The sequence below is a fragment of the Trichoderma virens genome (genome assembly GCF_000170995.1).
Source record: "Trichoderma virens Gv29-8 chromosome Unknown TRIVIscaffold_76, whole genome shotgun sequence".
NCBI classification, from domain to species: Eukaryota; Fungi; Ascomycota; class Sordariomycetes; order Hypocreales; family Hypocreaceae; genus Trichoderma; species Trichoderma virens.
This window is the reverse complement of record NW_014013673.1, coordinates 181,691-207,545: the sequence shown is the minus strand read 5'-3', so window position 1 is coordinate 207,545 and position 25,855 is coordinate 181,691. Positions and strand designations below refer to the sequence as shown.

Genomic DNA, 25,855 nt, shown 5'->3' with positions numbered 1-25,855 from the left:
GTGCACGGCATCGGTATTGAGGTCGTTTGGTCTGCCCACTTCAATCATCGTCATACATTCTCAACTTTGACCGCCGCCGTCATGTCGGAAATCAACGACCTTAATGACGCATACGGAGACGATACGCCTGCCAGCGGCGCACTGAAGCTGAATTGGGATTTTAGAATGACAGATAATAAAGAGGGTAACCCTATTGTAAAGGTCATCAGACCCCAAGAGCTGACAAATGTTAATCGCCTGTAAAGAAAGGAGGAGTATACTAGGCTTATGAAAGGCTATAAGGGAGCTAACCCCGTAAACTACGACAATATGTCCAGCGTAGATAAACAACGATTAGCTACACTCCTTTGTAAAAGCGTGTTTAAATGCATCGGTATGGACAGATATAAATACGCTGACTGCTTCTAAGATTATGTGGATAAGGCCGTAGTAATACGCGCTGTAAGTGCAATAGTTTAGTTTAAATAGGGTGGCTACTGGGACTTCTGCGAGAAAGTCAAATAGACGGTCTCCCTGACGAATGAGATAAACATCTTATATATTATGTATGCACTTAGTCTAGTCTCGGCCATTATTGTTAAAACGCTGCGCAAAGTAGACACAAAGAATAAAGACGACATTACGCAGATGATCCTTACCTATAAGATATTTCAATAAGCACACGTTGCAGTGGCGGCGTATAAGAAAACTAAGGTAAAGGTGCTAAATACAGGATAGATATACCTAGGTTGGAAAATCACCCCAAGGAGCACAGATAGTGTTCCTACATGTAGTCTGAGGAATGACGGGATTATCGGGAGTACTACTATGAGTGTCAGCAGCGGCTGCGGCGGTAGTAAAAGTAACAGCTGCGGAATTAGGTGTAGAAGTTGGGGGGAAATTACCCAGTAACAACAGGATCAGGGTCTGTCAATATAAGAGGAGCCTTGGCCATGTCTCGTCCTGCGCTAATATACATGTAATCTACCTCATGGGACCGCCAAACTCTGTCCCTCGAGGCTACGACCACCTTCTGCTTCCACTCTTGCGTGATCTTACTGTCATAGACTGACCACAGGACAGGCATAACAGACACGTCCTGAGCGCAATAGCGCAGGATGTCTTGTCGCAAGGGGCGCTCATTCAACACCTCGTAGCTGCCACCGGACTTGGGTGTAAACAGCAGCCTGCCTTGCTCCTTTACGCTCTTCCAGCTAGACTTTTTAGCCGAGGAAAGTGGTGAATCGTTCATGACACAGCTTGTTAGGCTCCTGACAAACCTCTTCCTAAGCACAGAGCGGGTGGCGAATTCCATGAGCTGAAGATCGAGGACGCCATCCAGAGTGATGGTGAACAGGGCAAACAACGCATCTGAATCGCTACGGACGTCGAAAAACACCTTGGGGATGAGGGGTGACTTCAGGATGTCTCTCAGTGTCTTGAGACATTTTCCAGGCGTTGAGAAGCATTTCTCTCCCAAGGATTGAACGTCGATCAGGTAAATTGTTTTGGTAGGATGAACGTGGATCTGCAGTATGGAGATGGTGTCATATCGCGAGAGGGGGGCTCCTTCGAGATCCATGTATATTGATGGTGGCTCAGTTGGTAGCCCGTCGAGAGCGTCGACCATCTCGGACACAGCAGAGCCAGTGGTGACCCATATTGTAGCAGCACTAACGGTGTGATTTCCTGCAGTTCTGTTGGAAATCACACTAGGTCGACGTCTATTGACAGTGGTAAGGGGTCGAGTTCCATTGGCAAGCACAACAGATCCGTTTCCATTAGCAACCACGAGAGGCTGACCGCTGTTAGTAATCGCATCAGGTTGAGCTCCGTTGGCAACCACGATAGATCCAGCTCCATTGGTAATTACGACAGGTCGAATTTCGTAGGTAGTCGTAATCGGTTGAGTTCCGTTGGCACTCACGACAGGCCCCATTCCGTTAGTACTCAGAACGGGTCCATTAGAAAAAGCTCTATTCGCAACACTGTCCATTTTTCTCTCAGAGTTGTCTTTTGGAAATGTTGTGTACTCCCCAGTGTGAGCGTAAGATGTCTGAAGCGGACAAAGTGGGTGAATGGTAGAAGTTAAGATGTTATAATAGAGAGACTTTGTGGATGTGATGAGTGATGAACGGGGGGGAATATGGACAGAGCCAAGTGCGAGGCAAGAGCAGTTTATATAGGTGCGTAAACGGAGGCATGTCTGATACTTTTTGAGAAACTTTCCAATATTTTGCTTGTAAAGTTATTAGAGTCTGCAAGAGAAGATTTCTGTGAACCATTATATCTACCTAGGTATTTAGGTAATTACCGACATTGTGGCTTTCTGATGAATAGTAACTTTTTCTTCAGAAATAAAAGCTTCAATCGCTATGGCTCTATTAAACCTCTCGTCTTGAATATAAATTTCACCTCAAATGATAATTTCCCTTAACGCAAGCTCACTGAAGTTCTATTCCATGCAATCTCGTTTGCGGCTACACGTATCTAGCATAGAGAGCTAGGAGATCCATAGCTTTCAAAAGGTAACTTAATATATGATTGCAACAGGCCCCTTATCAAAAGTGTCATACAGATAAAAGTTAATCCCAACCATTTACAATCATAGGCTTGCAAAGCATAAGATTGCTGGTAGCTCGACTGTAGATTCCGAGTGGAAAGTTCAAGGCTTAACTTTTCTGTCAAAGTTCAGCCAATGCACTGGAAAGCGCAAAGTTGAGATACTGATGAATCAGCGATGTCTGTGCAGTAACCTTAGGTAGGATGCAACTCTCGAGCCAAACCTCAGTGGACACACAAGGTTCAGGAAGCTCGGTGGTCAATGTTTGTAGGTTCAGCGTATTATTTGTAGATACATGTATGGACAGAACTAATCTCGTGCTTTGGCTCTAGACCCAGTCCCTTTTCCAGAAATAGCCATTCAAAATTACCGCGACGGACCGTGCAGTTGATATCGCAGCCACTCCATCTAATGTAAGGCATCATCTGGCTCAAACTCATGGTAATTATCTCCCAGTCTATTTCAGTAACAGTCACAGCTTCTGCGATATGCAAATTCTGAGAGTGAGCTATCCTCTTCATAGTTAGGGCCGTAACGATTCAGCCTTCAAAACTAAGAATGATCCGTGTCATAATCATCGTCACCACCAGCTTCATCGTCTGTTAATATGGAGGCCTTGAACACCAGTCAGCTTGTGGCTCTTTAGGCTCAATGGAGAACAAGTGACATTATACCCCAGCGAGAAGATCTTGCTCTTCATCTTCTCTACGCCGACATATCTCGAAAAGATGTTCGTCGGGTCCAGCCGTAAACATACGGAGTGCGCTCTCCCTGCATTGGGATACCCACTCTACAATACCACCGAGATCGAGGGCCTGATTGACAATCTCTTTGAACTTGCTGCGCCCGTGGATGTGCTCCTTTCTGAGTAAGTCTGTGCGGCGGATTGCACGGCCCACTACATCTTCGACTTCGCCGATATTGACCGAGCTGCCAGTGGAGAACTTGGCATATTCATACAAAAATGTAACGATATTGTCACTGTTTAGGTTGGTCTTCCAAAGATCTTCAATCTCAATGCCAAGCTTGAGTTTATTGTTGATTAAATCAAGAGAAAGAAGACATAGAAGTGGGTTTGCGCCGAGGTTTGTCTTGACTCTTGGAAGTACAGATCGAAGCATCGACTTCAGAGACGAGGTATCTAGGTTAGCAGCTACCTAATGGGAATATTAACAAAAAATCTTTGAAGTGGCCGTCTTGAACTTTGTAACTCACTTGGTGCTGCATGTTCCGTGGGGACAGGCCTGAGCTGGAAAAGCCGTCGGCATATTGACCGATTTGTTTCACGGCTTTCGATATTGCAGACGGGATTTCGGCAATCTTTCCTTTCTGATACACCAAATCGACATCTACAGAGGCTTGAGCGGGATTCGCCCGCCACTGGCGCACATTAATGGGATGCTGCTGGCACAGATTGAGCTCGAAGAGTACATTGTGGGTATCGCATCTGAAGTTTTTATACCTGTAGACATACTTGTCAGTGCGTGTTGTAAACAACACGATATGCAATAGCTACAGATGTGATGATTCCATACAAATCTAATTTCACTGAGAAATCTTCTTTGGCAAACTCGCCCTCCGTGATTTCTGTGAATTCGATACCGTCGCTGGTTGGTACAAAGTATGACTCTTGTTGCCCAAAAATGACATGCTTCACAAGTCGGAAGGCGTAATTCGTATTGCTGATGGGCGAAGGATCATTGCTTGGCTCTGAGGGAGCGAATTTTGCCCATTGCATGAATTTGTCGAATTTCTGCTCATGGTCGGGCCGCTGAGGATGCAGCTTTATGGATGAACAGCAAAAGATGTCAGGCATGGTTTAATTACTGTGCCTTTACAGCACAGCTGAGATGTCGATGCAAAGAACTAAAGAACTGCGAGACAATGCTTGATCTGCCGCCTTGATAGTTTGTTTCAATACATATATTTGTGCGTGGAATAAAGTCGGCTGCATTTTCTAGGCCTCCCAATTCTGGTATCTTCTTCTGCAATGCAGGCTCCCGTTTGCGCGTGAGATTCCACTCTAATTCCTTGAACCACCCCTCAATGATGTAGATTCTGGCGGTGGCTTCAGGAAAAGGCAAGACAATAAAAACAGGACTACAATGCGCAAATTGAAGCCTGAGACATGGTTGTTATGGGAAATTGTCATTGTTTATTTTCGATAGATGGGCGAGTTTGAGTTGGACGAGGAAGTTTTACCAAATTGACTTGTGTTTGCTTAGCTCACTCTTGAGTCGTCCAGCCCAAGGGCATGTTCAATATGGCATCAAAGCATTCAATGGCTACTGGTGGTTGACGAATAAATGTTGCCTCCACTGCCCGCGTCCATCTTTCCGTCTTACAATTTTGTCACCTCAATAGCCATCAAATGCTTCTTTTCTCATGTACTCTGTACATCACAGGCGTCTAGGTACTAAAGCACGCTAAATCAGCTGATTGATAAGATGAGCCGTGCCCCTCCCTAATATGTCGCTGCTAATAAGAATAAGAAACACCGCTTATTTTCATGCATCAACCAAGCCGACGAGTGAAGAGGAAGAGAAAATTTAAAGTTGATGGGAGACCCCACCCGTGATAACCATAATCTTGCTTCAACTGGCCTCTCTTTTCCTCCCCTTTGTATTACTTCATTTCTTCACCATGGAATACTGCTAATTAAATTCACTCACCAAAGCTTCTGAACCAGGACTCACTGCACGATCCCGGGCTAGTAAGCGGGCCAGCAATGAGGGTGATTTGCCGGAATCGCAAGGTTGGTTGATTGGTGGACTCTGTTTAATCGCCTGATGCCTCGGGTTCTCGTGATGTGTTATGCATCATCTCTGCCAATGCCAGGCAGCCATGGCAGCAACTGGGTGGGAGGCAAATATGTGCAGGATGCCATCAAACCGGATCACCAGTGCCGCTTCCTTGGGGCGAGCAGCGGAGTTGGCTTAACCCAGAATCCCGAGGGAAGCCAGAAACATGAGGCTAGGGATATATTTCTCTCCTCGGCTCATCTCCACCCGCGAGTGTCCAAGTCGCACAGAATCAACCGTGCGAAATGAGACTCTTAGCGCGCCACAATGAAGACAAGGAGTTGTGTCTGCATAACCTTATGTTTATGTTTTCTTTTTCCTTGTTCTCGTTATTCATTGCCGCTCTCCCGTCTTACATACATCATGGATGTCTCAAGTATACGGAGAACACCCAACAAGGCTTCTTCCAGGGCGCCCTCCCCTTTCTTTTGCATCCACCAGAGACAAATCACATCATGAGTCGATGCGGGGTCATTAATTTAATCTAGGCGCGATCCCAGAGAAAAAAAGACATCGTCTGTGCTCCGTTATCACCAAGCAAATGCTCCGTTTCAGCCTCATTCGTCGGGCCTGTGGTCTTAGCCCGAAAAGCGTCATAGCGCATGCACCTGGATTTCAGCTGTCTAGGGTCTTATCAAATGGCAATGCTCCGACTTCAGCCCCAGCTCTTTTGCTGCTGCGCTGCCAAGGCGCCAATGTTTACTATCCTGGCGCCGAGCAGGGGTTCCCCATGATGGGCTGAAGAGAGGCAGATTGGGGAGTGCCGGAATGTGTGAAGAGCAGCAAAAGAGTGAGAGAAAAGAAAAGAACCTAGATGGCAACCTGTGCCTGGATTTGTGTTCTCGTTTGTTGTGCATCTTTTGTTGTGGCGTTTGGCTTGGCAACTTTGGACCTGGATTCTATCACTCCGTTGCTGTTGCTGTGCTTCTCGCATAACCGTTTTTGAACGGGAATAGGAGTGATCGTAGTATCATCTTCTTTTGTCCATCCGCTATCTCGCCAGCTTCTAGAGAAACTTTTGGCTCAGCCAGTCGCAGCCATGCGCCGACCAATGCGGCTATCAGTCGCATCCGCGATCTTGTTTGCAGCGCTCACCAAGGCCGAACTTGATTATGTGACGGATCTCGATATTTACTCTCTTTTGGTAGGCTTGATCGATTCCAACGATGATACAAAGTGGCGATATGAGACGGAGAGAGTGGCTAATGTAAATCTTTACCACACAGGCGCCATGTGCTTCCGACGCCATATCATACAACATCGCGACTCTGACATACGGCACGGTATGCGGCGACTCAGAGACGGAGCTGCAGTCGTGTGCCTGCTCCAACACCGAGAGATTCACCAGCATCACATCGTCCATATCCCGCGACATTCGAGCTAGTTGTGGCAGTACGGCGACCGACGACCAACAGAGCGCATCGAGTGTCATTGCGAAATACTGCAACCAAGACTTGACAATCACGTTTTCAACACCGACGAAGAACCTTGTCCAAGCCTACATTACCGACCTGAGTCAGATCAATTATCTTCCACAATGTGCGCAGTCGGCACTGTCAGAAGCTGTTATGGGGGATGTACGTGTTGACCAGAATCCTTCCTCTTATATGCTATGTCTTGCTGCGGAAACGACCGAGAGCTCAATCCAGACACTATATGGAATAAAGACCGGCTAACGTATACACGGTGGCTATAGAATATATCCAAGTGCCCCGAGGCCGCCAGTCTCTTTGCGCCCTGTGTTTGCGGCAAGGGTGGAATTCCCTCGGCCGTCAGTGACGTGATTAGCAAGTCCGTTCGGTAGGTATTCAAGCTCAGGTTGTCTTTTGGAGTGCGAATTATGCTAACTAAATCCTGCGTTCCAGATATTCATGCTCCAATGGAGGCGACATTAGCGCAGCTCAGGACTTCTACAACGAATATTGCGCCATGAACAACGGAACGACGACCTTTACTCAGCCTCCAGGCCCTCCAGGAGACAGTACGTTAAAACATGTGATTACTGTTGAATATTTGCTCTGCACACGGTACTGACAGCTATGACTGTGTAGTGACTTACCACATCACCGCCTTGTCACAGTTCAAGGCCTTGCAGTCATGCGCCCAAAGCGGCGTTGCTTCTGCTATTCTTGATGTAAGCTGCTATTTCACATCTATACCCATGAACAGGACCATGCGCCAACACGTCTCCTTAGCAAACTGCCGTTTATTGCGCTACCGGGCCCCAGGCTCTCGCCTCCTGCGTTTGCATCAAGTCTGGTATGAGCGATAGAATCTTGAGCACCCTCACATCCAATGTCAAATGGAATTGCGATAATACTGCCACTGCGGATGTCACCTCGGCCATGGACGTCTTCGCACTCTACTGTAGCGCGGCCGAAAAAGAGGTTGTTTTTACCGTCACCGATACCGCTACGGAAACGTATCCTCATCCTACGAATCGCATTAGTTCGTTTCCTTCCAGCCCTTCAGAAACAGGAGCTGGAAGCAGCAGCGGAAGCGGCGGTGGTGGCAAAGGAGGAAGCAATCCCAGTCAAGGTGGAAAGGATGGATCGTCCTCTGACGGCAGTGGAGGCAATTCATCGGGTTCAAGCTCCATCAACAAGACCGCAGTCATCGCGGCCTGTGTCCTTGGAGGCGTTGTTCTTATCGCTGCGATTGCCGCCGTGGCATATTTCGTACGCCGGAGACGCAACAAGCAGATGAAGGGAGAGCAGATACCGCCAGCAGTAGACGGACCCCATCTCGAAGGACCACCTGAACTGGAAAACACATCGAAAGTGGGAGCAAATGTTGGCGTCGTTCCGGAGCTTCACAGCGTAGAGAGACAGGAGCTTCAGGGACACACCGGCACGCCACTCAGCGAGCTGCCGCCTGGGTACGTCTCTCCGCGGCCAGAACTACAAGGCAGTGGCGAATATAAGCCCCCAGTTTCGCCAGAGCACGGAGCAGCGTATCAGCCGCCGCATTCACCATACTATGGACACCAGCAAGGGGCACAAACCGTCTCCCCTGCAACACCAAATACATATGGAGCAGGGTGGCAATCCGGACCAGTTGCAGAGACATATGAGCTGGACTCGGCCACATGGAAGTCTTCTTAATTTCGCTATTCTAGAGCAGAGATGCAGCTCTTATTTTTCATATTTAGCGTTTAGAATACGGCCGTGGTGTAGTCATATATTGATTGTATGGTGTTTCAAGGCTTATGGGAAAACGGTCATCAAAATGTATATTCGTTCAATTCATCATGATAATTACAACTAGAATTTCTATTTTGAAAACACGCTAAACTTACACATCTCATACATGTATATATATCATATTAGGTTTCGCAGCAGCTGAACTTCAGCAGCAAGGGACGGGGCATCAGCTTCAAATCCAGTTATCCGCGGAAGCTGGTTTACATTCGCCATGACTTCCTCCCATCCCCATCCATACTCGTTCATTGTTCGAGCAACCATCTCTAGAGCATCAGCTCTTTCATGGGCGACTTCTGCCATGGATGCACAGAGTAACAGAAGCCAGAGCTGAAAGGGGATAAAATAGTTTGATGCTGAGACGAGACCCTTGATGCTGCGGCCTTGCAGGAGACGCAGCAGCCTGGTGACATACTTGCCGGGCGTTCCTGGATAGGCCTGGGCCATGTGTTTGACTCGTAAGATCCAGAGAAGCGCACCCAGACGAAGAGCCTCTATGAACATGCATGGCGTGTCTGGATGAGGGTTTGGTGGCGCGTCAAGGAGGCGATATGCGATTGGATTGAGTCGTGTGCCGAGGAAAATTTCTTGTTTCCACAGATCTTCTCCCCAGGTGGCCAACTTCGATTGAACTGTTTCAGCGAGGCTTCCTATATCTCGTAGGGCGGAGACGACGCATAGTTGGTGAGCATTTAGGTTGGGACACAAGGTGCTGAGATGGAATGGTAGGTTGGTGAGGATTTCGGGGGAATCGTGGTGTGTGATTGGGGGGATTAATAGCCTTGATGGCATTGGAAACCGGGGTCTTTGTTCAAAGAGCAAAGAAGCGATTGTGTCGATCCTAAAAAGAGTCAGAGATACCGAAGTAGTGTGAGAAAGTCGATGATTTTGATAGGTGCATACCAGAAGATCATCAGGACTAAGTCATAGTCATCGGAGAGACTCTCAATTCCGCCTCTATTGGCAATCATGAGCTTCAATCCATTCAGATGAACGCGAGCCTGATCCAAGTCTGCAACAATGTACTGTTTCCAGTCAACAAGCAAAGAACAATTAGCCTTCCACATTCGTAGATGGAACAGGGATTTTCGACATACGTTGTAGCAGATGCAGCCCATGACACCTCGGATAACATTATTGGCTAGGGCCAACTTGATGTCAGGGTTCCTCAGCGTCCTCTCAATGCAGGAGATGATCTCCATGGAGCGGGCCAGGGCAAAATTGATGCTCCTTTCCATCGTCTGAGAGCGAACAGCATCGCGGACTTCGGGAGCTGTGAGAAGTTTGTGGCAAAAGCTGGAATTCTTAAAGGCAAAAGGGAACCAGAAGTGGGATTTACAAGAGTCTACGGGGGAGTTGTTGGTTAGTAAAATACATTGATTGGTTGATGATGGTTGTTGGGGGCTGTTTCTATGCCTGGTTGCTTACCCCTCAATGATTTATCCCAAGAGACTGCCAAAGCCAGGCCGTATGCTGCAAAGGCATCCATACCCCAGGATACTTCTAAGACGGCTAGGGGGTGCTGGTCCCAGAATGGACGACCCGGGGGAGGAAGAGGCTTTGATTTGTCGCCATATTGTGATTGCTGCTGTTGTGAATGTGAATGCGGAAGCGGTATAAGTTGGTTCAAGCCTGCGTCTGTTGCATTTTCATCTGTAGGGGCAGAAGAAGAAGCAATAGATGAAGACGACAACCCTGCGGCTGATGCTACTGATCTTACACGCAGCTTCACCTGGGGGTTCCGAGGCGGCTTCCGACGAGCCTTGCCAATATCTCGCATGACATGTTGCCGGATTTGGCGCTTGGTCTGGGCATCCCGCGGCTTACCGCGCGCGGATTCGGTAGAATTGATGAAGAGCAGGTTGGAGCTAGACTCTGAATCGACTGGATTTTCGGGATCCATTAGTTTCGGATGAGATGAGAAAGCGTCTAGTTCTCGTTTTTGACCGTCACGTCACGTTAGGGTGAGAAGCTGCTGTTTCAGGCTGTTGTCACTGGTGAGAATGCCTGTGTGTTGTCCCTCCCAGAAGCAAAACAAGGATAAAGGCGTTCTTCAAATGCGTGGCGGCAGGACCATATGCCCAAAGGGGTTATATGAGTACACTTAAGAGCCGGAGAGTGTAAAAGAGATTCAAACCAAGGAGCAGGGGATTTGGTCGGAGTTGGGAGAGGTTACTCATCCTAAGGCTGATATGTCAGAAGCCGCTTGAGAGGAAAGCCATCGCGATTATTCAGCCTCGCAACAGCCAATCGGGATGGAACATTCTTTGACTTCGTTGATTGCCGGATCCCACTTTGGTCCGGCTATGCCGAATGCAGCATTTGGTCCCCCTGTTTGTGCATCTGTAGCGCCGATCCACAGCTCCCAAAGTCGTAGAATCACATAATCAAAGCTGTTGAAGACGATTCTAGGACTATCGAAGACTCAATAGGCGAAAGGAGAATGTCTTGGGAGGCTTTTTGCGGCTCGGGGTTATCCATTTGGATTTGTAAAGCTCTACTTATAGGCTATTAGTCAGAGACGCCGCTGCTACTAAGTGGCTCTCTTCTAGGTTGAAACGAGTTGCCGAGATGGCCTAATGACATATGTACATTTGTTGTCTGTAGTTGAAACCCGAAATGAGTTTAGAGAATATGTACTGATCTAGGAGCTATGATGCATGTAGTCAAGAGACAAGTTGATTAGAAGAGGATAACATAAGCCATTAGTTGGGCAACATAAAAGGTACCGATGGTCGTTGGTTGCTCAACTCGAAATTCACCCTATTCTCCAGTTCTCAATCCTCTTACCCAAAGCTCATTGAAAAACATAGCCATCATGTCTTCCGACTTTAAAGGAAAACTTGCCATTGTTACCGGGGCATCCAAGCTCAACGGCATCGGATTTGCTACCGCTCACGCCCTTGCCAAAGGTGGCGCCGATGTATGAATCATGTCCACGCAAATAGTTGTATCCCTCGAGCCGGTCCTAACACATATCTCATCTCTCAGATTGTGCTTCACTACAACTCAAACAAGACTGCTGCCGATGAGTGCCTTGCCAAGATCAAAGAGCTAGGCGTCCAGGCTATTGCCGTTCAAAGCAATGCTGGTTCACTCACTTTTGGCGATGACATCGTCAATGCCACCATTGCAGCATTTCCAGGCCGCAAGATCGACATCATCGTCAACAACGCTGGGCACGCAACGTTTCAAGGAAGCGCGTCAGAGGCTCTTATTGAGGAGTTTGATGCCTTGTTTCACCCCAACGTTCGGGGACCTCACCTGCTCATCCGGGCTGCTCTACCTTATATTGCTTCTCCTGGCGGCCGCATCGTCAATATCGGCAGCGTAGTGTCTCGGACTGGAACTAAATTTGCTGCATTGTACACTGCTTCCAAGGCCGCTCTCAATACGCTGAGCCTGGCATGGGCTGAAGAACTTGGCGAGAAGGGCATCACTGTTAATGTTGTTTCTCCAGGGCCAATCTCCACGGATTATGCTGGGCCAGAGGATCACGAGTTGACGGTAAAGTTCCGTGCTCAGCAGTATATCAAGCGAGATGGAACAACAGAGGAAGTTGCCAGTGCTATATTGTTTGCGGCTAGCCCGGGGGCGAGCTTCATGTCGGGCCAAGTTCTCGGTATTGATGGTGGTCTGAGCTATATTTAAAATGTCGGTAGAAGCGATTATTTGTTAGTATGAATATAAAAAACATCACAATATCGAACCTCATTGAATTGTGGAAGGATGGTGAGAATACTTTTATTATCACAATATGCCATGCATGTCTTGTAGTGTCCGATTACATCTTTTGGATCAATGACTGGGCGAGAGGTGAATAAAGAAACATATGAAGGACTCACCCAGCTCCAACTAGGTACCAAAAGACTAGTAAGACTGAGAACGCACTTCTATATAGCTTATCAGATTCTAAACCCAATCGTTTTTTCAGATGTGAAGAAAAAATTCCATCAATTACGACAAAAGACATACATACTCTCATCAAACTCAGGCGTGATTCTCAGGTTAGATTGACTGCATAATCCAAATTATAAATTAATGAAAGGAAACACTCTGTAGCGCTAGTTCATATGGTATGTAGTCAATCTTTCTGTAGCATTTCTGATTAGCATCTCAGCATCTCAATCCAATTACAAGTTGGATATAAACTTAATTTCCTTCAGGGTCATCTACACCAGAAACAGTGATTATCGTCCTCATGAATGTGTGTGGCTACATCTAAAATGAGCTAATCGGAATTTCTGCTTCGGTATGGCTTCTGTGATTGACTTCTAAATTCACTGATTGGGATTCTCTTATGACAACACATTCGGGCCTCAACCATCTAAAGCTGGCGCGTCAATCCAAAGTTTATTTGAAGTGTCCAATCACTCAAGAAGGATGCTGAGATTTGGCGCTCCGCTACCAAAGCTAAAATGAAGCTGCACTTTTACAAATGAGATTAGCTTAATTATTGACATGACAGATGGCGACAGAAAGCATGGAAAATAAATTTCAATGCATCTTTGCTGATAGTAGATTTATCGTACGTTACGTATCTCGCAAGGTCTGACGGATGCTGTCATCGGATGACGCAGATCTAGATCCAAAAGGTTAACACATTTGGCGATCTCAACGCTGAAAGGGAATGCCACGCAATTTATTTCGCGGGGAATGTGTGAAAACACGCGGCCGCCCCGGAAGATCCGAACGGGCGAGAGTGGGCATGTGGCGCAGTTTCGCGGGTTGCTTAATTGGTAGTTGCAATTGGCATTGAGAAAGAGAAATCTAGGAATCCGTTAGAAGTTGAAACAATGATTGGAACCTGGCAGAATCTCCATCATGTTCTGAGCAAACAAGCTTCATAACCGTTGCCTCTATAAGCTGGATAGATTGACCATTCAATCGTGACGATACGAATCCCGTTGTTTGCTTTGTTGACTTGTGGTAAGCCAAGAACATGATTGACGGTGATGACGATATTCTTACACTATCGAGATCAAAGCTCTTCTTGACATTTGGAGCTGAAATCGTGGCTGGTAGGCTAATGTACCTTATTTTTTGCTGGCTGTCTTCCTTCAGCCGTGTTATATCATCTTTCCTCCCCACTCGCCTCTCGTAGATGAAAAACTGACAATCGGTGGTATTGATCAGTTGTCGAATATACTCGAAGAGCCTTTCTTCGTGTTAATGCATCATCTTGAATAGTGATGATTTCCATAGAGCTCAACGCGACCTGAAAGAGCAGCAAATCGGTCGATAGCTCCTACTCCCGTGTCTCAATCGCAGCAACAACTCTCTATCTTTTCATTTCGTTATCGCATCTTGTATTTGTTCAGTTTCGCCGACTTCAAAAGAAAACTTGCAAAGATGATTAACTTGAGTCGTATTATCGTTTGTTTCGTTGCGTATTTGATGATTCCTGGTACGCCGTTCACCGCAAACAGCTATAATATCAACAGCGACGCTGATACACTGAGCTGTAGCTTCATATTTTCCACCAGGCATTCAAGCATTGTCGCTTCTTGAACAACGAGCTGCACCAGTTGCCCCTGATGGCTACACTCCTGCCAGGGTCTCATGCCCGGCTAATAGGCCGAGGATTCGCGCGGCCACAGGTTTATCGACCAACGAAACAGATTGGCTTCCTCTTCGCACAAACAACACGGTTGCAGCCATGAAGGATGTGCTAATTCGCGCCAATATCAGTGATTTAGATACGGGCAGATACATTGACAATCTCACCAACGTGGGCACCGGCCTCCCTAGAATAGCCATTGCCATCTCAGGAGGAGGCTATCGAGCCTTGATGAACGGAGCCGGGGCTCTCGCAGCATTTGATAACAGGTCGACCAATGCGACAGAAACCGGCCATCTTGGAGGGCTTTTGCAGTCGGCGACATATCTCAGTGGCCTCTCTGGCGGGAGCTGGCTTGTGGGTAGTCTCTATGTGCAGAACTTTACCTCGGTTGAGTCCATCATCTTTTCTACATCGGGATTTTTGAGCACCCTCTGGCAATTTGAAAACTCCATCTTTGACGGTATGATGTCGCGTCCTCTGAATGAGTACCTATGCTGATTTCGTAATGGTTAATTCTAGGACCCGCCGGCCTCAACATTGTAAGGTATTATCGGCAATTGTTTGATGATGTTGATGGTAAAAAGAGTGCTGGCTTCAACACCTCAATCACAGACTATTGGGGCAGAGCATTGTCCTACCAGCTCGTGGACCCGAGTGATGGAGGACCTGGTATGATGGTACCTTTGACAAAGCCTCCTGGGAATAGGCTAACTCCTTTAATAGCATTCACTTTCTCATCTATATCAAATGATACCGATTTCGTAGCGGCTCAAGCTCCTCTGCCGTTGATTGTATCCATTGAGAGAACGTCAGGACAGCTCCAGATAGCCAGCAACTCGACAATCTTCGAGTTTAATCCTTGGGAAATGGGATCCTACGACCCAGGTCTTGAAGCCTTTGCGCCGCTTCAATTTGTCGGCTCCAACTTTACCAACGGTACCATTCCTCGCAACGGAGTGTGCATTGCTGGAGTTGACAACGCCGGCTTCGTCATGGGTACTTCGTCATCTCTGTTTAACCAGGCATTCCTACAGATAGGACAGGTGGAAGGCGTGCCAGACTTCTTGATCGGTGCTATCAACGACACGTTGGCAAACATTGGCGAGGAAAACAGAGACATTGCAAACTGGCCGAACCCGTTCTTTGGATACAACGCCAGCGTGAATTTGAATGCCAACACCACGATCCTGACTCTCGTGGATGGCGGAGAAGACTTACAAAACATTCCTTTGCATCCACTGCTTCTTGCCGAACGAGAAGTCGACGTCATCTTCGCTGTCGATGGCTCTGCCGATACAGCAACGCTGTGGCCAAACGGCACTGCCATGGTGGCCACGTTCAACAGATCTGAGGCCAAGGTCTCGGCCAACGACAGCAGATTTCCAGATGTACCTGATCAGAATACCTTTGTTAATCTTGGCCTGAACCAGCGGCCTACCTTTTTCGGCTGCACCAACGGCAGCAACACTCCTTCAGGGCCGCTCATCGTGTACTTGCCCAATGCCCCCTACTCATTCCAGTCCAACGTCTCAACCTTTGACCTGAAATACACCGAAGAAGAGCGCAACCAGATCATCCAGAATGGATATAACATGGCCACCATGGGCAACGGCACGGTGGATTCGAATTGGCCGACATGCATCGGCTGCGCCATTTTGGCACGAAGCCTCGTCCGCACCAAGACTAGCGTTCCTGCAAAGTGTGCGGATTGCTTTGCAAGATATTGTTGGAATGGCACGACCAACTCTACCTTGCCGAATACATATGAGCCTGCGCAGATTCTCACCAATACAACGGAGCAGGCGGCCTCTTCGGCTGCTCGGATAAGCGGGACGCTACTGTTGGGTTGCTTCGCGTTTATGCTCGCGATCTGAGATCCAAGGAGCACTAGTTTGTATGTGATGTAATGTTAATAGTACTCGTAACACTCTTACGTGAAAATTGAGCTTCGAATGGACTGTTTGATGCCTTGATTGCGTGAATTTTGATGCACAGCAGGTGGCGAATCCGTCAACTCGAAGTGGAAATGCTGCAAGTGACAGCACCACTACATAAGCGATGAACGCTTTGGATGGACCAGAGTTTGTCGGCCACTCCGTATAAAGCAACTGGATGCTCGGAATTACGGTTAGCTAAAGTGCTTCGTAGAAATCTCCAATACGAGCCTCTAAAAATGCTTCAATATGCAGCCGGTCAAGCAACCAAGGCTTCTCAATACACGAGCAAGCTAATAGGATCCGGAAATAACCATGAGGACTATACGTTCTCAACATGAGTACTCCAGTAGCCATTTTCCTCTGTACATATGCTTATGCATTAAAGTCGCATTATGTCGTCGGCCGACCTCATAATTACACTCCGTCTTTTGCAGTTGGAATAATAATAGCTTGCTGCTAATTAGTTGGGCGGAGAGTTTGTCCAAACCCACGTCGTTCATAAGGCCGTAACAAAGAGAAAACAAGCTTCTGTCCAAAAAGCACAGGCAATTGAAGTCTAACCCCTGCTCCCTAGTCAGCCCATAAAACCGCTTTCTTTCCCTTGTTAGCAAGTGGCCCACTCCGGGACATTTTCGAACAGACGGAAAAATAATTTTGCCTCGTATAGCACTGAGGCATGGCACGACAAGCTTGCTTTGTAAGTCGTCGAATGCCCAAATAGGCAGCTTTGGGATCGCCCGTGCAGAGCGTTATAAGGAAGCTAAAATGCGACCTGCTGGGCTAGGCAGCGCTGGCGAGTCCGCTTACCTGCCTTGTTTGTCGAAGAGCGAACCGCTATTAGTCGAAAGGGGTGGGCTCTGGACTGAGGTTATCTTGACACAAGCAGTTCCTGAGGCCCACGTCGTATAGGGGATTGGGTAGTATAGGGCCATCAATGCAAGGATCGGTGACGATTTTCACGGAACTTACGTACATGAGAATGCTGGCCATCGGAATAATTATCCTGATCTTTTTGTGAGATTTTAGCCTGTGGATGTTGAGTAGTGGACAGACCTATATTCAGCAGGACGAAGTTGGATGAGAGGAGTCGTAGTGTAGGAGTATATAAGAGCAGCCCAGGTCTCTCATGTTTTGACATATATCCCATAGCATCAATCTCAAACAAAAACTCACATTCACAGCCTCCTCCAATACTCTTCAAGATGAAGTTCTCGCTCTCCATCGTCAGCCTTGCCCTGGCCCTCACTGCCTCTGCAGCTCCTGTCGAGGAGGAACACACCGAGAGAGCTGCTAAAGTCTCCGGCTCCGGCACCAACGGCTCCATTTTCATGTTCGGATCTGCCTCCAACTGTCGGAATATCTTCTGGCAATACGGCGCCTGCGGTCTCAGCACCTACTTTGCCAACAAGGTCCCTTCTAACCTGCCTCTGGTTGCGCTCCCTTCAGGAGTCTTTGACCGCTATGGCGAGGCTCAGGACAACAGCCTGTGCGCCAAGGTCATCACCATGACACACAACGGCGTCTCCCGCCAGGCTGTCGTTGCGGATGAGAACACCAGCAGCGAGCAGTCCATCGATATGTGCCTCGACCTGTGGCAGGCTTTCGGTGGCCATGATAACGATGGAACCCTCATCAAGAACTTCAGCTGGTCAATTGCAGCATAAACAGTATATTGCGCGTGGATCAGTGCCTGGAAGTCAAATTATGGATCATGAAACCTTGTATATATTCTCATTACCGTCTGGCAAACCCCACCCAGATGGTTCAGTACATAGCAGTATATAGCAATGAAACAAGTACATACCCCATCTTCTTTTGCCAGCGACTCAAAGAGATTTATGCTTTTTATTATCTCTCTTGTCTGTAGGTGTTGATCCAAAGCTATTTCCACGCAAGCATTTCGCACTGCACAATCACGAGCCAGGCATCCTCCGTGTCAGCCCACTTTCGTACGGCGTGTAGCGTCTGCTGGATCTCATCTTCGGTAATACCAGCATCCAGCCAGCTCTGATAAAAAGGATCTCCTTTTTGCAACTGGCCGTCGGCACGCCAGGCCAATCGTTTGCGGGTTTCCGGGCCTGAAAACACACCAGCCGCAGCACCAACTCGTACCTTCCCTCCGTCGGCATCGAAGCCCGCACTGCGAAGAAGCGCTGGCATTACTGTCGCAGTAGGGTCTGTCTCAGGTGCTCCTTTGCGTGATGCTCGAAGCTGATTCCCTCCCCAGAGGCGATCAAGGTCAAAACTCTGCGGGTAAAAGTGGTTGCCCATGCCGTCTCGAGTAGCTAGGATACCACCCGGCTTCAAGACCCGCCGCATTTCGGCCAACGCCCGGAGTGGTAAGTCGGGCTGTGGAAGATGCCCGAGGACCTGAGAGCTAAAGACGACATCAAACGTATTATCAGGATAGGGAAGCCCGTCCACAACGTTGCCCTCTTCGAAGACGACAGAGCCTGGCCCCTGAGTGGGTACATTGGATTCGTCTGCTAGGGCCTTGGCCTTTTGTAAAACATCTGATGAGATGTCTATACCAATTGTGGTACCCTGACTGGCGTATTTTGCCAAGCCTGTCGTTATGGTACCCGGGCCGCAGCCTACATCAAGAATATGGTCTGTCGCCTTGATATGGGGGAGCAGGAAGGCGGCGTCTGTTTCCGCCTTACGCCTCAAGTGGGTTGCGATGGTGTAGTCCGAGTGGCCTCGCGCATAGTAACTCGGCAGATTGGTTTGCGCCATGTTTGCTTTGTCGCTGAAGGAATATGGAAGATTCTCATGTCTCGAAAGGCATCATCTGCCCTATTTATTGCGTAAATCATTCCTATAGAGACTCGGACAAATCGGGCCCATCATCCTCGATCTGGTTATAGACACCCGGAAGGGAGCCGGTTCCCCCCCCCCCCCCCCCCATTCTCAACTCCGAACGCCGTGAGGTACTCCGTAATGGGTGTCCGTTTGCTCCACCCTCGGCTGCCAACTTTGAACCTGCTTCCAGTCTATTGGGCCGCTTCTTTCCGATGGGCGTAGCGCTTTTGGCTTCGCAGTCGTAAATAGGATATTGTTATCTAGAATTGTACAAAGGTAGGCATTCGGCTGCGTGTCCTGCGTTCCTTGGGCAGATATTTCGGTGGTTTTAGGGCCAACACATGTACTATTAGTGATGCTCGGACGACTCGGGCCCGTACTTCCTAATTCGGACGAGGTGCCCCGAAGCCCGCATTAACATGGCACAGCGGCGTTTTGGTGAAGGAATATGTGGTTTTTCTGCCTTGGGGTCTTCTGTATCGAGTTCGTCCATATGCTGTTACTCTCACAGAGCTTTAGGCGCCGTGTTGCATGCCCCTGTTCCTTATGAGCATTTTGGGCCCACGGTGAAAAATGACTGGTGTGATGAAACGTGCAACACCAAAATTGCTGTTCTGACGAGTTCTGTTCTGTGACCATAAGGACTGTACTGTCAATCGGCTGTTTTTAATCTCATAGTTCAAGCAATTCATCCCAGTAATTCCAATCGAGAGGCTCATCTTGCATCAAATCACCCATGAGCCCGGTTTGCAGAACCTCCACGCCTGCCACGGGTTGAACCATAGCCTCTGGTCTCTCCCTTACTGCCTGCAGAGTCTCAATGAACTGGGGTATCTCTGCTCGGAGGTTTAGCGCCTTTCTGCGAGCCTCCCATGCTTGTATAGTCAGATCCGCCAGGGCGGCGTAGAATTTTTGATCGCATGAGAATACAATCGTCTGGTGGCTATACACCTCCTCTAGCAAGTCCCATGCGGTCTCGACTAAGTGGCCACTCGTCCTCCGCCGCAGCTCGCTAATCATGTAGACCAGAGCGTCGACTTGTGTCCGACATACCATGTGATCTACCAGATTGGTTGAGAAGCTCGTACTGCGCACTTTATAGTTCAACTCCAGCAACCTGACGCTGCTTTCGAAGACAAGATTTTGATCGGCCTTGGACATATATCTGCCTCCTTCAGGCTGATGCCGCGGGTGTAGCATCAAGAACTGTTGATTGTGAACAGTAAGGCCAGCTAGGGCAGCCGATAGCTGATGCAGCGGTATGCTTTGGTCGAGGTGGGCAAGATATTTCTCTTGAAGCATACGATCTATCTCGCCTAAAACCTTTTTCTTCTTTATTAAGCTCTCAACACTAGTCGAAGTTATTAGTTGGGCTGCTTTTTCTCTGGGGTTGAGGCTGCCGGAAAAGTTGGATGACTTCCGTACGAAGCTCCACAGGTCATATTTCATCAAACAGTACACCATTTCCGTAGCCGCCGTGTGCTGAACAGCGGGCGGCTTCTCCATGCGTGGGTGTAAATCTGCATCGTTGACATTCATCGGGAGACGTGCATCGCCTAGGTCGTCAATTGTTGATAATAAACCCATGCCGCGGCGGACGCGTGAGTTTAGGCCGCGGATATACCACCACAAGCGGACTTGCATCTCCTGTTTGAAGAAGGGCATAATAGAGTCTTCGGCAGCACGGTGCAGACCCATTTTGTGCGCGATTCGCAGGGCTAGTGCCACTGCTGTAGTTGAGAATTCAGATTGAGGATCGATCATCTTGAAATAAGAATGAAAAGCGATTAGCTTGCATGTTCATTCTTGTGATGCTACGTATGTTGTTTTGGGGACTCACGATGATTAGAGTCAATGCCTGTAAAACCTCCAAGTCCCGTGTTGAGAAAAGGTTAGTACCAGACAAGGCCCGCAATGCTCCGGTGCGATATCTGTTCAAGAGTACAGACCTACTCTCCCCCAATATATCAAAGCAAGTGGCTGGTTTCATTGAGACAATGGCTAGCGTATACACGGCAAGCATGGTGGCCTCTAGAGGCTTTGGAGCCGATTCGACCGCCCAAGCTGCCCCAAGAATTTTCTCCTGAAGCGTAGGCGCATGGATGATTTTGCTGAGTGGATTGACATTATCCGCGAAAGCCTGCCAGAGTCTGAAAACGTGCCTGGAATTAGGATGCAACTCTAGCTGCCCCGGAGGCGTAGAAATCTGATATAGGGTAAGTACAGAGGGAGAAGAGAAGGCCGTATCAGTAGACGTAGACTGCTTTTCTTCTAACTCCTCATCGGGCTGCCTGAGTTGAGAAATTGGTGGGGTTTTCAGCTTTGAGCATTCTTAGTAGGGACAAAAAATCGGACAGGGAAAGACGCACGACTTCAGGCAGCTCAGACCAAAGCCACGCTGTCCCGTTCTGTTCCCCAAGCTCAAGTGGCACATTTCGATCTTGAAGTGAATCGTCTCCGCCTGATGCTATGGGATACGCCTCAGCCGTTATGGCCGTCTCACTAGAGGAGATGGACTCAGAGTTCGCCAGGTTCTGGGGACTCGTGGCAAGCTTCTCTTCCCAGTGAGAGCGGATCCACGAAGTCCCCAGTCCTTCGAATGGGATTCCATGGCTGTCAAGGATGGATTCGAGCTCCTGGATTTTGGACATGAGGTCGTGCTGAGTCAAGCGCTTCCGGTGTCTCTGGGACGGTACAGGGGCTCGATAGACGCATGCAGCCTGCGACTTGGAACAGCTTGAGCATGGCTTCAGCTTGTCGCATTTGACCTTGCGCCTGGCACAAGCCACACATGAATGGGAACTGCGGCTCTGGGACGGCATGTCGAATTCATGGCGATGCGCTGAAGAGGCGGATTCCGGGCTCCTAGGATTTGGAAGGAGCCTAGGTGATGATAGGCTTTCCGTGAGGCGGCATGTTGAAGTAATTTCGATTGGAGTGGTCGATGGATAAAATTAATGGATGCTGTGCATGGAGTTGCGTCGATGTTTGCGTCGATGTTTGAGTCGAAGCACGGTGCGGATTTGCGCCCGAGGCCGTGGCTCATATGCAGTGGCAGCAGCTGCAGAGCGGGATCACGCACTGTGTCTCTGTAGATTGCCATGGATAGCGGTCTGGTAATACAGCCTCCACGCTATAGGCACCTATAATAACCTCAATACTAACAAGGACCCCGCCAATCAATCACCCCATACCTCTTAAATCTCAGCTGTATTGTCTCCCATTGCTTAGGTACCTAGTTTTCTTTGATGCTGATAAGAAATAAAGTACATTCATGTCCTAGCCCACTTTGAGACTTTTAGGAAGAGCACCTTCAAAGCCTAGAAACGCAAGTTAATGCGGCGTGGAGGCACCAGTGAATGTCGTGGCATAGAGTACATGTACATGCAGCGTATCATGCCTATAACACCATATCCCTGTCTTTCAGTATGCAGGTCAAGACACATGATTCAGCCTTTCCATCCTATCATCCCCAGCATATCTCATATTGGGTTGTATTCCTCCATCACCGAGACGCGTTCAGGTACTGCTACCTACGTATGCAGGGATGAACTTAGTGACCAAGTACATGCGCACGCTTTTTGTGAGACGAGCTTTCGCTTCACCCCTGCCACTCTGTTTGAAACATGTACCGCGACCTATTCGGCAAGATCCAGACATGATTGAACGAATACAAGGCAGTCCGAGGCCGCCTCGCGGGCCTCCCGCATACTTTTGAACAAATAGGCTCGAGGCTCGAAGCGCTTCCGTTTGCATAGGCGTGTTAGGTAGCAAAACCCCGCTCTCATGTGTGGTACGACGCAAACACGCCTGCGGTGAAGTAAACAGTTTTGGCATCTTTAAAAGGGCAAGCTGCCGCATTCTGGTTCCAGACAGCGAATCTAACTTACATCGATCACTATTTGGTCGAGTCTGATGACATGTACTTGAAATATTGAGGAGCCAACAACCTCTTAGAATAGCGACCAAGTCTTCGCCATGGGCAACATATTCGCCCCTGCAACCCCAGCTCCTCCGCCACAACGGACCGTCGCCTCTCACATACCAGAGTACAGGTATCATGTCCCAGTATATCGAGTGCCAGAAAGGCATCAGCCACCAATCTATCGAGAACTAGAACGTCGGGTACCAGAAAGGTATCCAGCACCAGAAAGACATCGGCCACCAGCACAACGAGTGCCAGAGCCTCGAGTGCCAGAGCCTCGAGTGCCGGAACCTCGAGTGCCAGTACAGCGAGTGCCAGAGCCTCGAGTTCCAGTACAGCGAGTTCCAGAGCCTCGAGCACCAGAACGTCGAGCACCTGAAAGGAACCCAGGACCAGGAAGGCATCCCATTGGAATCGTGGACGAGCCCATCTTACAACCACAGGCTGCCTTACAACCACCCCCTAACCCACAACCTCGAGGCCAATGTCGGTTCTACGCATTGGGTCACTGCAAAAAGGGAGCCAGTTGTCGATTTTCCCACGTAAGGAACGCTACTACTGCAACTACTACAGTAAGATGACCTTCAACTCTCCCCAGCCATCGAATCACACTGGCTAACATAGCGCTTTGCTCCCTTTCCAGAATCTTCCCAACGACAATTACACATATGAACTAGGTGGTGCGTGGGTAAAATTCAACGATGGTGGCAAAGTTTCCAAAGTTGTTTTTGCTTCTGATTATTCTGCCATCAATATTCGAAATCTCCCACAGACTAGTTCCACTGCTTCGATTAAAATAATGCTGGAGAATGTGGGTATCCCGACATTGGGAGTTGATATCCGTCTCATAGCCCAGACTGGACAAGACCAGTGCGCTGCGATACTGAAAGCCGAGGATCCTTTGTTCGCCAAGACAGCTTGCACCAGGCTGGCTACTTACACCACCCTCCCAGACATGAAGGTAGTTGTCGTGCCTCCAATCATGCCGCATAGCCAGAGCCCTTGCCAAATAGACTGTCGAAAAGTACATTGCGCTTGGAGCCGGCCAACGATTGAAGCTAGGCTGACCTTTGGAACCAAGAGTCATGCGGTCAAACTGTCAAAAGCGGGCAACTACAAGGGACCTGGGTCGAAGATAACGACACAAGTCCAACAAATCCCAGATGGATGGATGGTGAAACTCATTGGATTGGGTGTCACGGTATCAGAGCAAGACATCATTAACACTATCCCGATATCCGAGCGACCCCTGAAGGTCGAACTTGGAGAGCCTAGCTATGTTGTCGACTCGGAATTCGATACCACCATTATCAAGTCGATGCTATTGGAATCTGGCCCCTTGGAGCGGTGGGAGGTGTCCTCCAATTCAAAATCCAAGCGCTTTAATGCGTATGGCACCTTTCTTGACGAATCCTCCGCGAGTGATGCGGCGTCTACTTTGAACAACAAGCCGCTATCATTCAGCAAGACGACGCGACTTTCCGTGTCGGTGGTGGCATCAGCCAAGTTCAAAATACCAACCAAAATCTATGGTATGGTGCGTCCACGGATTACGGCGCAGAAGCAAATCTGGGATCGGCAATACATCCAATTTTCGGAATTCCCTAGCAAAGGACAATATCAAGTCTTGAAACTGGAAGGCGACAATCACCAATTGGTAGTCCAAGCGAAAGAGTACATTGAGAAGATAGTCAAAGGCGATATTGTTCGAATGGAAGGGAAAGACCTTCGATGTGGCAATTTCCGAAAAGACGGGAAAGAATTCAAAAAGGTGCAAGTGATAGAGGATACCTTCAATGTACTCATCGTTCCCGACATACGCAAGTCGCAATTCCGTATCTTGGGACGAAAGGCAGTGCCGAAGGATACTTTGGAGAGCATCACAAAAATGCTCCAGGACTGCATATCCGAGAGCCATGTTATTGAGCTGGACGAGCTTGATTTCAGATGGGCAACAAGCGGAGGCTTCAGATTGCTCAGATCTCAGCTTGGAAGTGGAATAGCGTGCCTCGATATAACATCAAGGTACAAACGAATCCTGATCAGGGGATCTAAAGCGGACTATAACAATGCAATGACCATAATTGCCACCAGAAGGGTTTTGCCGCGCGACACAGACTCTCGTCCCGGGATGGAATGTCCGACGTGTTTCTGCGAACCAGACGAGCCGATCCGCATGTCCTGCGACCATGTCTATTGCAGCGACTGTTTTGTTCAGATGTGTGTGGCAGAGATGACGACAACAGGGGAATTCCTGATTTGTTGCCCCAAAACCAATTCCTACGGGGGTGTTTGTAATCAGGCGTTCTCGCTCTCAGAGATCCAGGAGCATCTTCCTTCTGAAACATTTGACGACGTTCTCACGAAGTCGTTTGAATCCTACATTGTTCGTCATCCGGCAGACTTCACCTATTGCCCGACTCCCGACTGCGACCAGGTATATCGGATCACCTCTCACGACTCCGAATATCCCAATATTTTTACGTGTAAGAAGTGCCTGAAGTCTACTTGCACGACTTGCCAAGCTTCGCATCCTGGCAAGCCGTGCTCCAAAGCCAAGCTTTCCAACGCACTAAGCGATAAGATGAAAGAGGAACTCGGCATTAAAGGTTGCCCTAGATGTTCACGATTGATTGAGAAGACTGATGGATGCAACCATATAACGTGTAAATGTGGAGCCCATGTTTGTTGGGTATGTCTTGCACCTTTTGAGGTGCCTGCAGAATGCTACGACCATATGAGAAGAATTCATGGAGGGATAGGTATTTGATTGGGTGCTACCCAGATTTAGGGCTGGCCACACTGCTGTCCATGGGGAGCGGAGGAATTTGGCTATAAGATTGTCTTGTGGAAGATTTGGTGCCTGGATCTAACTAGAAATAGTTCTTTTCTTTCTGATTACGGATATTATGGATTGGAGATAATCTGAAACCTCATCTTTCAATGTACTTGGTGTCCTGGCAGCTCTCATATGTTGTAGTTCCATGCGTACGTGCATCCGATGAAAATGACACACGCTGCACTTCGAACACATACATCGGCTGTCACAGATGGGATATACAAGACGTCTTGAAACACAAGCGAC

At 48.5% G+C, this 25,855-nt stretch overlaps 10 protein-coding genes across 10 annotated transcripts; 5 read left to right on the top strand and 5 right to left on the bottom strand.

Moving 5' to 3' along the window:
* Positions 1–982: 982 nt before the first annotated feature.
* Positions 983–1,636, bottom strand: TRIVIDRAFT_137858 (uncharacterized protein; the record flags this gene model as incomplete). Its single annotated transcript, XM_014099711.1, has 1 exon — positions 983–1,636. A coding segment is annotated over one exon (654 nt), but the record flags the coding sequence as incomplete, so codon positions are not given.
* Positions 1,637–2,950: 1,314 nt separating this feature from the next.
* Positions 2,951–4,358, bottom strand: TRIVIDRAFT_70003 (uncharacterized protein; the record flags this gene model as incomplete). Its single annotated transcript, XM_014099710.1, has 4 exons — positions 2,951–2,999; positions 3,332–3,666; positions 3,758–4,004; positions 4,078–4,358. 4 exons carry the CDS (start codon positions 4,356–4,358, stop codon positions 2,951–2,953), a joined length of 912 nt encoding a protein of 303 aa, XP_013955185.1.
* A 2,024-nt stretch (positions 4,359–6,382) lies between these two features.
* TRIVIDRAFT_202389 (uncharacterized protein) lies at positions 6,383–8,447 on the top strand (the record flags this gene model as incomplete). The annotated part of the gene is made up of 6 exons (XM_014099709.1): positions 6,383–6,487; positions 6,570–6,920; positions 7,040–7,143; positions 7,209–7,324; positions 7,395–7,477; positions 7,572–8,447. The coding sequence occupies 6 exons, from the start codon at positions 6,383–6,385 to the stop codon at positions 8,445–8,447; spliced, it is 1,635 nt and encodes a 544-aa protein (XP_013955184.1).
* A 216-nt stretch (positions 8,448–8,663) lies between these two features.
* TRIVIDRAFT_153426 (uncharacterized protein) lies at positions 8,664–10,446 on the bottom strand (the record flags this gene model as incomplete). Its single annotated transcript, XM_014099708.1, has 5 exons — positions 8,664–9,384; positions 9,447–9,568; positions 9,641–9,888; positions 9,972–10,101; positions 10,264–10,446. 5 exons carry the CDS (start codon positions 10,444–10,446, stop codon positions 8,664–8,666), a joined length of 1,404 nt encoding a protein of 467 aa, XP_013955183.1.
* Positions 10,447–11,361: 915 nt separating this feature from the next.
* On the top strand, positions 11,362–12,194 carry TRIVIDRAFT_223455 (uncharacterized protein; the record flags this gene model as incomplete). Its single annotated transcript, XM_014099707.1, has 2 exons — positions 11,362–11,466; positions 11,535–12,194. 2 exons carry the CDS (start codon positions 11,362–11,364, stop codon positions 12,192–12,194), a joined length of 765 nt encoding a protein of 254 aa, XP_013955182.1.
* Positions 12,195–13,485: 1,291 nt separating this feature from the next.
* On the top strand, positions 13,486–15,980 carry TRIVIDRAFT_59419 (uncharacterized protein; the record flags this gene model as incomplete). The annotated part of the gene is made up of 4 exons (XM_014099706.1): positions 13,486–13,574; positions 14,100–14,566; positions 14,626–14,775; positions 14,830–15,980. 4 exons carry the CDS (start codon positions 13,486–13,488, stop codon positions 15,978–15,980), a joined length of 1,857 nt encoding a protein of 618 aa, XP_013955181.1.
* Positions 15,981–17,245: 1,265 nt separating this feature from the next.
* Positions 17,246–17,707, top strand: TRIVIDRAFT_51237 (uncharacterized protein; the record flags this gene model as incomplete). The annotated part of the gene is made up of 1 exon (XM_014099705.1): positions 17,246–17,707. One exon carries the CDS (start codon positions 17,246–17,248, stop codon positions 17,705–17,707), a length of 462 nt encoding a protein of 153 aa, XP_013955180.1.
* A 217-nt stretch (positions 17,708–17,924) lies between these two features.
* On the bottom strand, positions 17,925–18,779 carry TRIVIDRAFT_59417 (uncharacterized protein; the record flags this gene model as incomplete). Its single annotated transcript, XM_014099704.1, has 1 exon — positions 17,925–18,779. One exon carries the CDS (start codon positions 18,777–18,779, stop codon positions 17,925–17,927), a length of 855 nt encoding a protein of 284 aa, XP_013955179.1.
* A 738-nt stretch (positions 18,780–19,517) lies between these two features.
* TRIVIDRAFT_153427 (uncharacterized protein) lies at positions 19,518–21,667 on the bottom strand (the record flags this gene model as incomplete). The annotated part of the gene is made up of 3 exons (XM_014099703.1): positions 19,518–20,609; positions 20,686–21,176; positions 21,388–21,667. The coding sequence occupies 3 exons, from the start codon at positions 21,665–21,667 to the stop codon at positions 19,518–19,520; spliced, it is 1,863 nt and encodes a 620-aa protein (XP_013955178.1).
* Positions 21,668–23,425: 1,758 nt separating this feature from the next.
* Positions 23,426–25,732, top strand: TRIVIDRAFT_171001 (uncharacterized protein; the record flags this gene model as incomplete). Its single annotated transcript, XM_014099702.1, has 1 exon — positions 23,426–25,732. One exon carries the CDS (start codon positions 23,570–23,572, stop codon positions 25,538–25,540), a length of 1,971 nt encoding a protein of 656 aa, XP_013955177.1.
* Positions 25,733–25,855: the final 123 nt, after the last annotated feature.